Source organism: Bufo gargarizans, chromosome 9, assembly GCF_014858855.1.
Source record: "Bufo gargarizans isolate SCDJY-AF-19 chromosome 9, ASM1485885v1, whole genome shotgun sequence".
Classification (NCBI taxonomy): Eukaryota; Metazoa; Chordata; class Amphibia; order Anura; family Bufonidae; genus Bufo; species Bufo gargarizans.
In genome coordinates, this window is record NC_058088.1 from 24,521,694 (window position 1) to 24,540,203 (window position 18,510).

An 18,510-nucleotide genomic window follows, 5' to 3' on the forward strand; every position below is an offset into this window, starting at 1 on the left:
TAAACCTGCCTTCGAGAGGCCACACTTAGGACATTCTCGCAGATAATGAGCAGGGGCATCTTGATAGGATAGATTGAAGGCGTACGTCGCCCTATGTATGAGTCTCAGTTGCGTCTCTCTCCATTGTTCATTGTACGTCGCCCTCCTGACCAATTCCATACCCTCCCTCAACTTCTTTGCTATATTTGGGTCAGATAATTCCCTTTCCCAGGGTTTGTAAGCCCCTTTCACCAAACCTATGGTCTGAATACTATGGAGTCTTCGGTGCAGCTCAGAGAGAGGCATGTGAGAGCCATCCTTGCCTAGCAGTGCCGCAAACCACGCTAGCCTATCAGAGTCACCCACGGACTTTGCCTGCGCATTACAGTAGCTTTTAATTTGCTGAAAAGGGAGATAATGGGCATCCCGTAAGTCAAACCGCGCCTTCACCTGGTCCCAATCTAACCAGTGGAGACTGGGAGTGTGTAATAGGTCTTGAAGAATCCTTATATTTTTTTCCCTCCATACCAGGAACATACTACACTCTCTGCCCTGAGGGAATGCCGGTAATGACCACAATGGTAACCTGGGTGACAAATAGTAGGGAAGCCCATAAATCTTCCTAATCGCCTTCCACGCCATTATGGTATCCTTTAATAAAATAGACTGCCTAATTGACACCGGTATGTCCTTCATCCTGGTGTGTAATAGGGCCTCTAGATTTTCCCCCTCCGCTAATTCCCTTTCAATGGTAATCGCCGAATAGTGTCTCGTGCCCCACACCCAATCACGCACATGCCTGAAAAGCGATGCCAGGTTATAGTGACGAATGTTCGGCAATTGCAACCCCCCTTCATCCTTCAGTAATGTTAATTTAGCGTAGGCTATGCGCGGCCTCTTGGTCTTCCAGAGAAAGCGGTTAAAAGCTCTTTGCATCCTGACTACATCAGTGTGCTTCAGCAGCAATGGTATAGTCTGAAGTGGGTAGAGCAACTTTGGGAAACTTACCATTTTGATTAAGTGCGCCCTCCCACACACCGACAATGGTAATTCCTGCCATTTCACTAACTCATTCTCTATTTTGAGGAATAGAGGGGGATAATTCAAATTATATATGGACGCTGGGGTGCGACCTATCTTAATGCCCAAATAGGTCAGACATTTTTTTTATCTATAGATAATGATGAATGTCAGGATGAAGAAGTATGTGAAGGCGGCAATTGTATAAATACAGTCGGATCCTATTTCTGCACGTGTAGTCCCCCGCTGGTGCTTGACACGTCACTGAGGAGATGCATCACTAACACAAGCCAGGCTACAGGTGAGCAAAAAGTCATGCATAGTAGTCTCCTATGGGAGATCCCTCTGCTATGCCTGGGTTTTCTACCGCTACATTGCTGCTGATATTAATTGTAGTAATAATTGCACTTTTCTCCCTTAGAAAACACTATAGGCGTGTGCTGGCGAACAGTCGGATCAGATCTGCTGTGTAAGCGCCCTCTAATTGAGGCGCAGACAACGTACACAGAATGCTGCTGCCTCTATGGAGAAGCCTGGGGCATGAATTGCGCTCTTTGCCCGTCCAGAGACTCGGGTACGTGTGAGAATACAAGAAAAAGAACTGTAATTTATGACTTTTCATTCCCATCGAACCAGATTTGACCATCAACGCTGCTGTAAAATTTGAGCAACTTCTTGTAGGATATTAGTGGTGGACGTGTAAGGGTGTGGCCCAGGGAAAATGAGCCTTTTTTGTGGTTTTATGTGCTTTGTTTTTGTCCTGTATGTGATTACACTACATTTTCTTTATTGTAATCCAAAACAATGGATAATACCGTAGGTTTGTTTATGGGTGCTTGCCTTTTAAGTAAAGGGTTAACCTGGGTGGCTGTTTTAGGATACCACCTCCTTCCTGATCATGTTAAAGGGGTTATCCCATGATTAACATAAAAAATTTAAATCAGACGTCATATAGTAGATCTCTTTCTAGCACAACTGGAACAAGCCCTGTACTTCAGATGGATCCAGAGATTTTTACATTCATTGCTCTGCTAGATTTATATCAAGCTGGCAGGTCGAGGGGAGTGTCCTCTCTGCTACAGCTCAGGGGGCGTATCTCTGCTCTCCCTATCACAGCTCAGGAGGCGTGTCTCAGCTCTCCCTATCACAGCTCAGGGGGCGTGTCCATGCTCTCCCTATCACAGCTCAGGAAGCGTGTCTCAGCTCTCCCTATCACAGCTCAGGAGGCATTGAAGGATAAAACTGAGCATGTGCGACCTTCTCAGTGAGCAGGACAAAGACATAATAAAAGAAACAAACAGCAGGTGGTGCTGTACAGATACAGTTTATTGAATAACTCAGTGGCTATGCAAATTTTTTATCGGATGCAAAGTTTTCAGATCCAGGTGCTGGTTTGAAAACTGCAGAATATTATTTGTGGGACAACCCCTTTAACTGGAATGATGGTGGGAGCTACACTCCCAGCTGCCATTTCCAAAAAGTTCATCAGTCGCAGGTTCTAGCATGTGCTGACACTAGGAACGTGGAACACTGAGACATGTGCTGCAACGTTCATTGGGTTGGACTAAGGACCTTTTAAGTAAGGGGAGTGGTGCCAAAATTTTTTGGATGTACTGTATGCACTATGCGTGCATCCTCTTCAAGTAGGTCAAGCTTCCAAAATTTTTGACATTTGTTTGCACTGTGTGCACTAATATAGAGGTTAGCAATTAAGGGGGTCTTTTTTTTTTTGCATCCTACTTTTGCTCACTTCAAGTGTGATTTGGGTTTGTGGATAGTGTGTGAGGTAGAGATGGAGGACCATTGACCTACTGGATATCTCAGCAGTGCGATATTGTATATTGTTTTGATAAATCAGTTCTATAATAGTGGTTGGCTAGTATCACGTGCAGTATACTAGTGGCTCCCACTGGGGGTGGGTGTCAGTGTGGTTGAACATCAGAAACCACACCACACTTCATCTCAATGGTGGTATATGGACGGTATTTACTTTGGCGTTCAGTATAAAGGCATTGCAAATTTTCCCAAGGTGTTGCAGGGCCAATACAGCCAAACCGAGTGCTTTGGCTGTGCAGACTTCCAAACTACTAAGTAGTGAGTGCACACCCAAGAGAAGACATGCCCAATCCAAGCCACTGATAGAGAGACTGAGTAAAGTGGTGGTACTGCTTTAAGAGCCGTAGGTGCATCCCTAGACCTGCTGGACAAGCACTGCTAATTACTCTCTTCAATCAACTGGTGGGTAATTCTGCCCTTGTTTACCTTGAGGAGGCAGCTGTCCCATTAAGAGAGCGGGGCCACAGTAGGACTGGAAACTGCTCTGCCCATTTGTAGGAGTGGATGACCCAACTGAAAAAGACATTGTTAATTGAGCCTTGGCAGGGGACTTGTGGCATAGTTTCTTTGCCTTGTGCATACTACTTTATTACTCTGGGCTCCTCAACACGATTCTCTAGAGAGTCGGTTATTATTATTCTGTGTGAAAGCACTGTCCCTCTGCTGAGTTGAAAGCATCAAGGGTGGTACCTCCCAGTGAATAACTGAGAGACTGAGAACTTTTTGCTCCATTATCTTTGTGTCTTTGACTTCCTTTTGGTGTATCGGCTACACCTTGCACAGTGGTGGCCTGAAAGAAATGAGTGTCTCTTTCTTTTAGAGAAAAATCTGGCTTAGCTAAATTTGAAGTCAAGTTTCAATGCTCTTCTATGGGTCAGACATTGACTTTACAGGGTAGGTACTTCCAATAGATGGTGCTAGAGAAACATTTTTCCTTTTTCTGGAGGATAGCTAATATGCATACTTTTCCCATAGAACATTGCGTGTAAAGACTCCATACCAGTTGGATCTCTTCAATAAGAACCAGTACCTCTGGTTAATCTGCTGATGTAGCTAAACAGATGCCATCTAAACTATTTATCAGTCTAATAACTTCTTTATTTCTTTTAGATGATTTTGAGGCTCTCTGCAATGACTTCAGATCTCCAGGATATGGAAATCCAGCACCTCCTGCTCCTGATCCGTATGAATATGGACCAGAATATGGTCCAGGTTATGGAGTCCCATATGGAGCTGATGCTTTTGCGAACCCTGCTCCTGGAATAGTCAGACCTGGATATGAAGCCTACCCTGCACCTCCTGGAGTAGGGTTTGGATCCCGTCCACAGCCTCCCTATGGTCCTCGAGACTCTGTGTACAGCCTCCCACCTTTTGAGTCTCCAGACTTTGAGTCTGATATTTCATATCCAGACACAGGTTTAGATGAGTCAAGACTACCTTTCCGAAGACCAGAAACTCCTTATGATCCCAGACTGCGACCATCTCCACCACGTACCAGACCAAGAAGTCCTGGCTCTGCTGGGGTTGGATTAGAGGATGGACGAAGGACACAGCCACGGAGACCTGGAGGACTTGATTCAGATGGCTTTCCAAGTTGGAGAGGGGGGCTGAGGGAAGCATATGATGGTAAAATACAGCACTTTTCACGTAGGCTTAATGGGCCTCTATGCATGCGATGATATTAGATATGCTTTTACAATAATAATTTGTTTCCTGCAGACCGATATGAGCAGTTTGAAGGTCTCCAAGCCGAAGAGTGTGGGATCCTCAATGGTTGTGAAAATGGTCGATGTATTAGAGTCCCAGAAGGTTATACTTGTGACTGTTATGATGGTTACAGGTTGGACATCACAAGAATGGCATGTGTTGGTAAGTGTTTTCATGTCAGGATTCTGTAGAGCCCAGTAGTTCCCTAAACCCCAATTTAGAGGTTCCTTCCATTAACGATGCTTGGTACGGGGTGGACAAAACATTCTGCACATTTCAGCAATTTTCTCTGCCTTCACTGTCGCTGGTCCTAATGAGGGTGGGAAATGATACCGTGAGGATCCATAATTCTGTATCCTGAAGAGGGGTTATCCCATGATTAATGTAAGAAATGAAAACCAGACATCATATAGTACATGACAATCTCTTTCTAACAAAGCTAGAACAAGTCCTGTACCTCACATAAATCCAGAGATCTCCCCATTCACTGCTCCAATTTCTCTGATACATTAATTTCAAGCTAAAAGCTCAGCTGGTTACAGTTGAAGGATGGAACTGAGCATGTGCATCCACCTCAGTGAGGTGGACAGAGAAATTAGAAAAAGAACAAACAGCAGGTGGCGCTATACAGTTGTATTTTAATGAATAGCTCAGTGGCTATAATACAATTTTAATTACATGCAATTAGAAAAGTATTCAGATCCAGGTGCTGTTTTTTTTCTTGGGACAACTCCTTAAAGTGCTCTTGTTCCGTCTTCCTCTAGATATAAATGAATGTGATGAAGCTGAGGATCTCTCTCTGCTGTGTCTGAATGGGCAGTGCCATAACACTGATGGGTCCTACGAGTGCACGTGTCCCCGTGGCTATGTCCTGTCTCGACAACACAACTACTGTGTCCCTTCCCAGGAATAAATTACCCACAGTCAATTCCTTGAAGAACCAAAGACTTCCTGCGATGGCGAGTCTATGTCCACGTCGCTGTGTGTGGAATGAGGGGGGTGGGGGGAGCTTGCGTGAAAGACAGTAGGAAGATATTTATTTTTCTGTATATATTGCCAAATGTTTAATGGTCTTTTTAGTGCAGTCAGTTGTGGGCAACCCTTGAGAGTTTTATGTTAATAACTAGGGATGAGCGAATCAATATGTCTCATTCCCACAGGTGAAGAAGTGCCCACCCTCTGCTTGACTGACAGGGCCGGACATCTTGTTGGGTCCTGTCAATCTCGTGCCTGCGTTGCTCCTCCGAGTAGCAGCGCAAGCTCAGAGGCTCTGCTTTCGTTTCTGTGCAGCGCCTGTTCATACGCTGCTACCTGGAAGTATAGCGGTGCGTCGGCAGTCGTTGCTTTAGTAACGGAAGCAGAGCTTCTGCGCTTGCGCCGCTACTCGGGGCAGCTGTGCAGACGCGAGATTGACAGGGCTGGGAAGAGTTTTCCTGCCCTGTCAATCAAATGGCAGGTGGGCGCTTCTTCACCTGTGGGGACAGTCCCTCACAGTTGAAGAACTTTTGCTATTGAGATAATAGTCAGAATCAATTTGCTTGTCCCTATCAATAAACTTTATCCCAATTGCTTATTTCTTAAAGGATGTTGGGAACGGAAGCAACCACTGTTTTATGTCTTCAGGTCTGCAAATTAGCTCTCCTCACTAGTGCCACCTATGGGTAACTAGAGAGAGTTGTCTTCCCTCTGGAAGAGAGCTAATTTGCATACACCTTTTTCCCAGGGATCATTGCCTGTAAGACTCTTTACACCAGCTGGATCTCCACAAGGAAAACCAGAACCCCGCCGAAAGCTGTCTTCAAGTAGTTAGACAGGCGGTGGGAAAAGTTTAGAAATCCAAGAAATATATTCACAAAGGATGGAGACATGGGGGCACATTTATCAAGCTCGCCTGTTTTTGCCCATAAAATTAGACAGGTGTGTTTCATTCTTCTTTCTTTTGACGAGCATTTATTAAAAGTCGCAGAGCAGTTCATGAATTAGACTCAGCATATTTTTATTAGGCTGCCCTCTGGTGGTTGTTTTTTCAGTTAGCCAGGTTCATATTTACTTAGGCTGGTCTACTGTATTTGCACATGAAAAAAGTTGCCTTTTCACAGAGAAAAGGGGCATGTCCTCGGAAAAGTGCGACTTTTAATGCAAAAAAAAGTTGCACTTCACCACTGAAAACAGACGAATAAAAATACGCCACCCGTGGAGTAGAAATTAGACTGTTTTTGTGACAAATTCAGGCGCACAAAAAGGCGAACCTACATAAATAGGTGGGAAAAAAGTTGCATAATTTAGAAAACTTCTGAATTAGTCTAAATGACCACAATAGTCAAATAAGGATCAAAAGCCTCCAAAACAGGTGCACTTTCAGTAGTAAATGCGACAAAAAAAAATAAGAGACACTATAGTAAATGTGCCCCATGGTCTTCCACCGTGAAGCATAAGATCTGTAATAAGTGGAAAAAATTGTTCTCTGTCTTAGCTCAAATACAGAAAATGACTGTACAGTCTCAGCTAGGGCTTTCTCGATAATGGCTTTGTCATAGCAAATACATGAGGGGATTTCAATGATAGGCCAACCATGAATGCACCCCGCAATGTTTTTTGGATAAGAAATATAACCCATGTCATAAATACATAATGGATGAGCCGCGGATTGCTCCCATCTCATCCAATATGCAGCCTCAGGGGCCTTTGTTTTAGGGATCAGTATGTGTCTCCAGTAATAGCTGCTAACACAATCCATGCATTGAGATCCACCGGAGTGACCAGGCACTTCAGTCTGTGGGTCATCACGTATTTCTAGGTCTCAGCCTCATACCCGAAGTTACAGAATCGACCTTTTCTTATGGATGAGACGCAAATTTTATTTTGTACACAAATGCGAATTGTGACTTTTATACACTTTTATAGTCATTGTTAAAAAAAAAAAATCAAATGAAATAAACTATATATGTATATAATAAGAGCTTCTGATTATGTCCACGTTATTTCGAGGATCTTTAAACGGTCGTACGTCAGTAGCAATCTGACCAAATAGGTGTCAGAAGGAGACGCCCAACAACTCCCTCGAATATGGAGGTAAGCTAGGGTCAAGACTAGGGATGAGCGAATCGACTTCGGATGAAACATTCAAAGTCGATTCGCATAAAACTTTGTTTCAATACTGTACGGAGCGGGCGCTCTGTACAGTGTTAGAATGTATTGGCTCCGAGGAGCCTGAAGTTATTACTTCGCGAAGTCTCGCGAGACTTCGCATAATAACTTCAGAAATTTATTTGGGGTCCATTCACACGTCCGCGGTGTGTTGCCAATTGCGGACAAGAATAGGACATGTTCTATATTTTTGCAGAGCCGCAGCCCGGAAGTTTGGGGCTGAAGCCCGGAAGTTCGGGGCCGCGCTCCGAAAATGCGGATGCCCCATTGAGAATGAATAGGTCGGGCACCCGTTCCCGATATTGCAGAACGGATGCGGACCCATTTGCGGACGTGTGAATGGACCCTTAGGCCTCTTTCAGACGGGCGTTGCGGAAAAATGTGCAGGTGCGTAGCGAGAACACACGCGATTTTTCCGCGCGAGTGCAAAACATTGTAATGCGTTTTGCACTCGCGTGAGAAAAATCGCGCATGTCTCCATCCCGATCGTCTCCTAGCAACCGTGTGTGAAAATCGCACCGCATCCGCACTTGCTTGCGGATGCTTGCGATTTTCACGCAACCCCATTCATTTTCTATGGGGCCTGCGTTCATGTGAAGAGCCCCATAGAAATGAATCGGTCGGGATTCAGTGCGGGTGCAATGCGTTCAACTCACGCATCGCATCCGCGCTGAATACTTGCCCGTGTGAAAGGGGCCTTAGGCCCCATGCACACTGCCGTGTTTCACAGCCGTGTGCGGGCCGTGGAACCGCGGCCTGGATCCCTCCTGAGAGCAGGAGCGCACGGCGTCACTGGTTGCTATGACGCCGTGCGCTCCCTGCTGCCGCCGCAATACAGTAATACACTGGTATGATCTATACCAGTGTATTACTGTACTGTGCCGGCAGCAGGGAGCGCACGGCGTCATAGCAACCAGTGACGCCGTGCGCTCCTGCTCTCAGGAGGGATCCAGGCCGCGGTTCCACGGCCCGCACACGGCTGTGAAACACGGCAGTGTGCATGGGGCCTTATACTGTTAAAAACCATTTCCCGAACTCGGGGTTCGGTTCCAAGGAGGTACCACTCATCCCTAGTTATTTGCACCGCAATCTGCGACTTCTCCCCACTCACACCTGTGGCTCCATTCAAGTTAATGGGTCCGCAAAAAAAACTGAACACATACGGAAATGCATCCGTATGTCTTCCGTATCCGTTCCGTTTTTGCGGAACCATCTATTGAAAATGTTATACCCAGCCCAATTTTTTCTATGTAATTACTGTACACTGTATATGCAATACGGAAAAACGGAACGGAAACGTAAACACTACGGAAACAAAAAAACGGAACAACGGATCCGTGAAAAACGGACTGCAAAACACTGAAATAGCCATACGGTAGTGTGAAAGAGGCCTTAGGCATAGAAAATGGTCTAAATGTAAGACAGCTCAGAAGCGGTCTTACATTTAGAAGCAGCGGTGGATCCGCCAACGTTATGTGGAGGCCGATCCGGCAGATCCACTGTCAGCTTTGGCGGATATTAATACAGGCGTCTAAAACACTTAACTTAATAAATGAACCCCCAAATCCGTACCAAAAATGCACGTGTTACTTGTGGCTTTAGGTGCGGATTTGATGCGGTTTTGCCGCTGATCTCATCTTTCCATTAAAAAGTTTGAAATCCGTACAAAAGAACCTCACAAGGATTTCTATATCCACACTGCAGGTCAATTTCCACATGGAACGAAAAAGCACAGTATACATGAGATTTGTGTAATATCATACACTTTGCTGGTACTGTACTCTGCAGTCTTTCCGCATGAGAATCCGCGCAGAAAAACGGTGAGTAATTTGCAATATGCCCTAAGGCCACCCGCACATGTTGCGGAATAAGTACGTTTATTTTTTTTCACGCAGATTCCCCTGCAGACAAACTGCAGAGTGTTACAGTACCAGCAAAGTGTATGGGATTACACAAATTCCCTGCACACTCTGCAGATTATTTTCAATACGGAAATCGACCTGCTGTGCGGTTTAAAGCCTGTCAATTATGTTTGCGGTTTTGGCTGCGGATTTCACCCCTTTGCAGCAAAACAGCATCAAATCCGTAATTAGACATTGCGGATTTTGGTGTGGATATGCTGCAGGAATGCACACAAAACCACACAGAAATTCGGACAGGTCTTATGTGTGTTCACTCGAAACTGTATGCAAGTGGCCTAAGGGTACAACTGCACCGCGACATGTGTCACGTGACATTTTTTGTATTGATACATCTATGGCGTCACGCTGTGACATGCAACATGCTGCAACCGCGACACCACAGTCGCAGAAAAAAAACATCCAAGTTGGATTTTTGTATGACTGGTGTGTTGCAGTCGCAGCATGTCGCATGTTACAGTGCGACACTATAGACCAGTGTTTCCCAACCAGTGTGCCTCCAGCTGTTGCAAAACTACAACTCCCAGCATGCCCGGACAGCCTTTGTAGTTTTGCAACAGCTGGAGGCACACTGGTTGGGAAACTCTGCTATAGACTATCATTACAAAAAACTGCTGCACGACATTACTGCGACAAATAGTTGAGGGACAAATGTTGTCGTGTAGCCCTAGCCTAAAGCTTCACCTCTGCACATCCCGATGCCTTTGATGCCATTGCAGGGAATGAGTGATTCTTACTGGGATCCGTAATTCAGCGCCAAAGCCGGCTATCAGTTTACTTCCATGCACAGCATGTGATGCAGATCTCCCTTGTGTTTGAGGGTGAATACAGAACAACGCAGAGGCGGCATGTGGCAGCAAGCTAAGTACTATACGGGTCAGGGACCCACACACACGGACCCCGTATGATGCCTTCCTTAACTGCAGCCATCTTTTCATATTTTTTTTTTTTTTATTATTCGCTTACCGCTAAGGCTACTTTCACACTTGCGGCAGAGTGATCTGCCGGATCAGGCAATCTGCATGCAAACGGACAGCATTTGTAGACGGATCCGGATCCGTCTCACAAATGCATTGCAAGAACGGATCAGTCTCTCAGTTTCTATTTTTTCCCCCACATTTTTACATTTGCAGACCGGAAGGACGGATCGGGCTCTAATACATTTCAATGTAAATTTATGCCGGCAACTGATCTGGAATTTTGAACGGAGATAATACCGCAGCATGCTGCGGTATTTCCTCCATCCAAAACGCTGTTCAGTGACATCCTGATGCATCCTGAACGGATCGCTCTCCATTCAGAATGCATGGGGATAAAACTGATCAGTTCTTTTCCGGTATTGAGCCCCTAGGATGGAACTCAGTGCCGGAAAAGAAAAACGCTAGTGTGAGGGTACCCTAAAAAAAAAAAAAAAAAAAAAAAAGCAAAACCATAGAATGTAAAAGTAGCTTTAGAAATGATTCTATTTAGTGATAATGGACCAGGGGACTGCGAAAAGAGAAACCCAACCTGAAATACAGTAGATGTACGCCACCTAGTGGTCTGATCTGTACCTAGTCACACAGCTCTGTAACAAAGGCTTTCCCAATCACAAAACTTTATGGAGTAAGTGTTTCATCGGTAGGGATCGGTCCTCTGGGACCCTCACCAATCCAGAGAATGGGGTCCAATGTCCCACGTATGCAGAGGGGAGGTCTACACACTACTCCAAATGTAATTTGCCTTCTTTTTCCCTGGGTGTTCATGTTGTCATTCTTCCTTTGCTCTCCTTCTCAGCTTTTTTAGGCCTTTTAGTCACCCTTTGATTTTATGTTATTTTGGGCTCTCCTACTGAACCTTCTCTACCAGTAGAGTGTGAGTTGTATAGACTTTTCTATGACCATTGAAAGAGGCCATTCTATGAACATAAAACTCTTTTGCTCACTGATCTGGATTTTATTTTTCTTCCCTTTCTGAGGGTGGGCAGTAGCTCATCAAGCACTGCAATTAGTTCTTCTTCATACCTTCCTCCTCTGCATAGAAAATAGTCCCTTACATATAGCCCCAGGGATACATATAGTATGTAATTCCTCAAACTTCTAGAAAGTGATCTAGATATACACTTCAATCATTTATCCCCAATTCAAAATTCACAGATCGGTGTCTGGGCCGCTTCACCTGCTTCCTAATGAGATCACTACGCCGACAGGAGAGGAGGGAGCAGCGAAGCTACTGAGCATGTCCGTCCACCAGTGAATGCAGGAGAAGGACGGATTTCAATGTGTCCAATTCTTTGATCTCATGGTAGATGAGGTGCTGCAAGAGTAGGCTGGCACTGGCCCTACTGAGCACACATGCATGCTTGGCCAAGCCCCTGTGCATGTGTCAAAGGGAGGGGTGAATGCAGGGAACAGCAGTCAGCCAAACAAGCTTGTGTCTGACAACTATCTAAGGCCCCATTCACATGACCGTATGTCCGCAAAATGTGGATTTGCAAACAATACGGATGACGTCTGTATTTTGCGGCTCCATTGTAAAAATGCTTATTCTTGTCCGCAAAATGGACAAGAGAAGGACGTGTTCTGCGGAACGGACATACAGATGGGGACAGCACATGGTGCGTTTTTTGTGGACCCATTAAACTGAATGGGTCTGCATGCAATCCGCCACAAATGTGGAACGGATGCAGACCAAAAATACAGTTGAGTGAATGGGGCCTAAAGTGTATTTACGGCCACCGTTACTGCATAAGGTGATCCTTCAAACTAAATGAAAGGCGCCTGCATAGGCCAAGGTCACGCTAGTGATTTATCACGTTCCAACACACACATGCACCTGAGATTATTAGAAAGCTACAAAGGAAAACTACAATCAGAAAGCAAACATTTCACTATCATTATTATTCAAACGGCTTATTTTCCAGTCCTGAACACATCCTAATGAGGTCAACAAACACAAGAATTTGAGCTCCATGACGTGAAGGCCGCCAGGAGTTCTGTGAATGACAGTATTGAGAGCGATGAACCCCTGTGCCATGTTTGGTAAGGCCCCCTTCCTATTTCCGCTTTTCAAGGACATATGGTATCCGAATTTTCCACACGCGTGACCATCGATTTTAGGCTACATATACACGAACGTTGGTTGTTTTTTTTTGCAGATAGGATGCGGACCCATTCATTTCAATGAGTCCGAAAAAAATGCAGACAGTACACCATGTGCTGTCCGCATCTGTATGTCCGTTCCGTAGCCCCGCAAAAAAAATATAACAAGTCCTATTCTTGTCTGTTTTATGCATTGTTACAATGCAAAAAAAAAAAAAAGGATGGCATACGAATGTCAGTTTTTTTTGCGGACCGCAAAACACATACGGTTCTTGTACATGTAGCCTTAGGCTACATTCACACAACCGTGTGCCCCCCGTGGCCGTATTGCGGCCCACATACAGCGGGTCCGCAATACAGGGGCACTGGCCGTGTGCATTCCGCATCACGGATTGCGGATTTGAATGGGTCTGCAATCACAGAGATGCGGAATGGAGGCGCGGATCAGAACCTCACAGAAGCACTACTGAGTGCTTCCATGGTGTTTCTGGCGTGCAGAATGCACTACTTTTTTGCGGTGCGGACCGTCAGAGACGGATTCCATTCAAGTTAATGGGTCCGCGATCTGCATGCGGCTGCCCAACGGTCTGTGCCCGTGCATTGCGGACCACAATTTGCAGTCTGCAGCACAGGCACGGAGTCCTAACGTTCGTGTGCATGTAGCCTAAGGCATCATGCACACAACCGTTCTGTGTTTTGTGGTCCGCAAATCGCGAATCCGCAAAACACGGATGGCGTCTGTGTGCGTTCCGCAATTTGCGGAACGGCAGGGACAGCCATTGATATAACTGCCTATTCTTGTCCGCAAAACGCAGACAAGAATAGGACAGGTTATATTTTTTTTGCGGACCACGGAACGGAGCAACGGATGCGGACAGCACACGGAGTGCTATCTGCATCTTTTGTGGCCCCATTGAAGTTAATGGGTCAACATCCAAGCCGCCAAAACTGCGGCTCGGATGTGGACCAAAATAACGGCCGTGTGCATGAGGCCTTATGTGTTTGTTCCTACATCAGTAGTTTTTCACTGACCATGGGTCAATGGGTCAATGCACTACTCTGGTCCGTGATGCAGTACAAATGCGCTCTTTGAAGTCTAAGGGTCCATGAAAAATCACTGACAAAGTACGGATGGCATCCTTGTTCTGTCAGTGGTTTTTTACAGACCATAGGTGGCTGATGCTCTGAAAACTGGTTTTCATCCTAGCAGTCTCTGTAGAATACAGATGACACACGGACCAAACACGGATCCTTCACTGATGAAACATGGACGGATTTTCCATGGACGTCAAACGGACACACAAATGCCCTCCGTGTGTCTTCTGAATTCGGCCTCATGCACACGACCGTTCCGTTTTTTGCGATCCGCAAAACACGGAAGCCGCCAGTGTGCCTTCCGCAATTTGCGGAATGAAACAGGCGGCCCGTTGTAGAAATGCCTATTCTTGTCCGCAAAACAGACAAGAATAGGACATGTTATATTTTTTTTGCGGGGCTACGGAACGGAGCAACGGATGAGTACAGCACACGCATCTTTTGCGGCCCCGTTGAAGTGAATCGGTCCGCATCCAAACCGCCAAAACTGCGGCTCGCACGCGGACCAAAACAACAGCCATGTGCATGAGGCCTTCTATGGACAATGCTAAGCTGAAAATTAATTTCCAGAGCATCTCCTATCAGGGGTAAAGGATGACATCCGTGTTATGGCCAAATGCACGTGGCCATGTTCCGCGGCCGTGAGCGGTCTGTGGTATCCCGGCCTGGATTCCTGCTGACAGCAGGAGCGCACGGCGTCATCATGCCGCCACTGCTGTACAGTAATATACTCGTATGATCTATACAAGTGTATTACTGTAGTGCAGCGGCGGCATGAAGCGCACGGCGTCATAGCAACCAATGACGCCGTGCGCTCCTGCTGTCAGCAGGAATCCGGGCCAGCATACCACAGACCGCTCACGGCCGCGGAACACGTACGTTCGTACCGTAGAGATATTGTGAAGACCGAGGGGTGTACTAAGGCATCGCCCTCTGAGGGAGTTGGTCTCGTGGGACAGCTGAACATAACACACGCACTGATTAGGAAAGAATGGGTTACCGTCAGTCAAGATTTGGCCCAGAAGCTGACATCCAGCATGCCGCGGCAGACTGTAGAAGTCTTGAAAAAGAAGGGTCAACCCTGCATAAACTTGATGTATTTTCAATAAAAGTTAAAAAAAAGTATGAAATGTTTATCAGTCTCAAAACTCTTGGCCATGACAGTGTATATATATATATATATATATATATATAAAAATATATTCATGAAAAAATACCCGTGTGGTGTGAAGTAAGAGATCGGAACCCAGCTTCAAGGAGTGAATTTTGGATTGGAAATAGGATCAGATAGGTGTGTTATCTGTCATCAAAGCCTTGCTGCTTCAGCGAGCTGACCTTGTATGGCTTTCAACCATGGATTTTGCTTCCAGAATAGCCGCCTGACACTCAAGTTACCTAAAATGTCCTCCGGAGAGCTAAGAATGCATCATTCTGTGCTTACTAAAGACATAAACATGTTTACGGAGCGCTCGGCGCTGGAGTGTCAATCCCATCCTTACAGGTAGACGGGAGTATTCACACCCCCTCTCCTCCCTCGCTACACAGAACAGGTGTTTATTACAAGCATCACTTCCTACACCTGCCAACTGGCACCCAGCACCCTCCGCAGAAGCACACACTCAGGTGACCCTCAAGAAGGCAGCGGGGGACCCAGCCGCAGGGGCGAGGAGACGGACAACAGGTAACGGTTCAGCAATGATAGGTCTGGGGTTCCAGCCGCTCACTAAAATCGTCCTGTGAGCTCTTTATACTGATAGAGTGTAGAGCGTCTTACCACACTACAACTCCTATCATGTACCTTCCCTCTGCACAGGGACTGTATTAGACTCCGATGCTAACATTTAGGTACTTTTTCCTATCTCATATTTGTTTGTCTATATCATATCTAACTACAAAAAAGAGGGGGGCACTTCAACCCAGCAATACGAACTGGAGCAAAGTCATAGTCTATACTTCATATTCATCTAAAACGTATATAGTGCCCGGGGGCAAGTAACCAACAAGTAAAATAATGGGTAACCAAAACGGCAATAGAAAGAAGGGGTTTGTGGTGGCGAGTATACTTTTTTTTTTTTTATTACTATTCTAATAGCATCTCTAAAACTTGGACAATCCCTCTAACAACAATGGCTGCCATCCATTTCACTGGGCACCATGCCATGCTGTACCCGGTATATGAGTTAATCTGCAGCTGAGAAAATCTGTAATGTAATAAGGGGCTGTGCACATGGACAAGAAACAGTCCAAAATAATCCATAGCTTCGGATGACTGGGCACGTGTGTATAAAGCCTCATTCACACGTCAATGTTCCACGTACGTGTGGCGTACGTGTTCTCCATGGACAGCGCACGTACCAAGTCATTTTAATGTCCGTTTTTCAGTGTTTTTAGCACGGACGCATGCTCTATTTTGTCCGTGTTCATGGATCCATCACACCCATCCTCTATAACGGGTCCGTAAAAACCACGGATGCCATCTGTGTTTCACGGGTCATTAGGAAGAGATGCTTTGAAAATGATTGTTCAGCTGTGCAGGGTCAGTGAAACACGGATGGCACACGGACAGCAAAAAACGGACACACGGATGCTTCGCGGGCAGCTTCACGGAGGCATCACTGACCACCTTTTCACGGATTTAAGCACAGACACAGACGTGTGAATGAGACTTAAAGGGGTTCTCCGGGAATATATAATATTACTTTATTATAAATATGTTCCCCAATACCCTTCATTAGTTATAATGGCTCGTTTTGTCTGGGGAGCAATCATCAGGAGAAATAAAATGGCCGCTGTCCTATTACTGCACACAAAACCCCTCCTAATCACACAGCAGGACACAGCCACATCCCCACCTCATCTCTGTACTTCATGTCTCCTCATGATTTTCATTCCTACAGAGATTCAGCTGAAGATCATATTAAACAGTATTCAGGACCATAATCCCTGACCAGCAGGACTGTCGGTAATAAACAAGGAAAGGGGGGGGGGGGGCGGTAAACCCCATTTTACTTCTGGCCCCTTACCAATACCAAACCCCATCAAATAAAGGACACTGACACTGCTCTTCTTTTAACCTCTTTATTATTGTTGGGTGGTAATCAGCAAACGGCAAAACCATAAACACCATAACCGTGCGATCTGCCAGCCTCTGGCCTCCCAGCGGGCAGTTACGCCCATTTGCCTCCAACACCTCTACGTTGTATTAACCTGCCGCCAGCTGTGACTTCCCGAAATTCAACCAGGCATGTACCTTGTCCACATAAACAGTACAATCGAAACCAAATATAAAGACCAGAAAACCGAACATTACAACCATAACTGAAAAAACCTTGAGGGAGGGAGGGAGGGACACAGCGCTTCCGCTTTAAAAAGGGAGAGAAGAGGCAGGACAGGGATTTCTATACCTTGCTTGACCCCCGCCTCTTCCCCTCCCCGAACCGGATCCCTGAATTAACCCCAGCCTAATCCAAACTCCCATCCATGGCTGAATAGGGGCCGGGGGTATCACCATGACCGTAGGTAGGGGAGGGTAAGGGGACCACCAGTCCCTGCCCACCCTTCCTACACTGTCGGGTGGCCACCAAGCAGAGTAGGATGAGGCAGCTCTCTACCTCAGTGTTGTGAAGTAACTTGTCCTCCTGTGTGTGTAGTCTTTGTGTATACTAATAGGACGGCAGCCATTTTATTTCTCCTGATGATTGCTCCCTAGACAAAACGAGCCATTATAACTAATGAAAGGTATTTGGGAATTTATTTATACTAAAGTAATATTTACGTATTTTCATTTTCTTAATTCCTGGAGAACTCCTTTAAGGCACATGTGTACAAAGCATGCACAGCAGCAGTGTCATAAATAAACTCCTAACCCAAACAAGAAGATCCCTATGGCTCCGTCTTCTATGCAGTGTGCTACACAAATGTTTCAGGATCACTGCTGGCATGTCTCGTCAGTCTAATTAGTAACACGGATACAAGTGCAGTGCACTACCTTCACTCAGCACTACGGAACTGGTGTGTAAAGGTCTGGTGCTGCCGGAGGAGACCTCTTCATAAATGACATGTCTCCTCCGCCAGTTTGTGCACCAGAACAAAATTTTACGGCAGCCTGTAAATAATGATGAATGTGCCAGGGACGATGGCCCCATCCATCGGCACAGAATGGCAGTTGCGGCAAAAAATTAAAAAAAAGTCACAATGGTATTGAAAAAGTCACAAAACCTGGGAATTGCGGCAAAAAGTAGGAGTGTTCAAAGGGTTTTCACCTGCAGACTAGCTGATGTGCTCCTGTAATCGCCAGGCCTGGCAGGGGTGCCAGGAACCCATCCATCTAATATTGAAGATCTATCTTTAACCCCTTAAAGGTGTTATCCGACCCCATTGTGGGTGATGCTAGGAAGTCTCTTCCCCGTCACGGCCTGCTATTGGCTGCCCTTCCTCCCTGTGCAGATTAAAACATGCAGCGCCGGCTGTGCGAGGATCAGAAGCAACGTGGGTGCAGGGGAGCGGGAAAGGTATAATCTATATGAGGGGCCCGACATTAGGGGGGTCATTATAGGGGTTGGATTCATTTTAGATTTTTTCTCCCCACGTTCCAATAGCCATAGCTTTTTACATTTTCCGTTCACATAGCCATATGAGGGCTTATTTATTGCGGGACAAGATGCACTTTTAATGGCATAATTTAATTCAACCATATCTTGTATTGGAACATGGGGAAAAATTGTTTG

General features: G+C 45.8%; 1 protein-coding gene across 2 annotated transcripts in view; it reads left to right on the plus strand.

The window, feature by feature from the left end:
- Nucleotides 1-7,501, plus strand: part of LTBP4 (latent transforming growth factor beta binding protein 4) — a 108,060-nt gene extending 100,559 nt beyond the window's left edge. For both annotated transcript variants that reach the window (XM_044305164.1, XM_044305165.1), the window contains 5 exons: nt 1,157-1,300; nt 1,421-1,573; nt 3,946-4,461; nt 4,555-4,704; nt 5,307-7,501. In XM_044305164.1, coding sequence (XP_044161099.1) covers nt 1,157-1,300; nt 1,421-1,573; nt 3,946-4,461; nt 4,555-4,704; nt 5,307-5,455 — 1,112 coding nt within the window. In that variant the 3' untranslated portion in view covers nt 5,456-7,501. The remainder of the gene's footprint in view (nt 1-1,156; nt 1,301-1,420; nt 1,574-3,945; nt 4,462-4,554; nt 4,705-5,306) is intronic.
- The last annotated feature ends 11,009 nt before the right edge of the window (nt 7,502-18,510 follow it).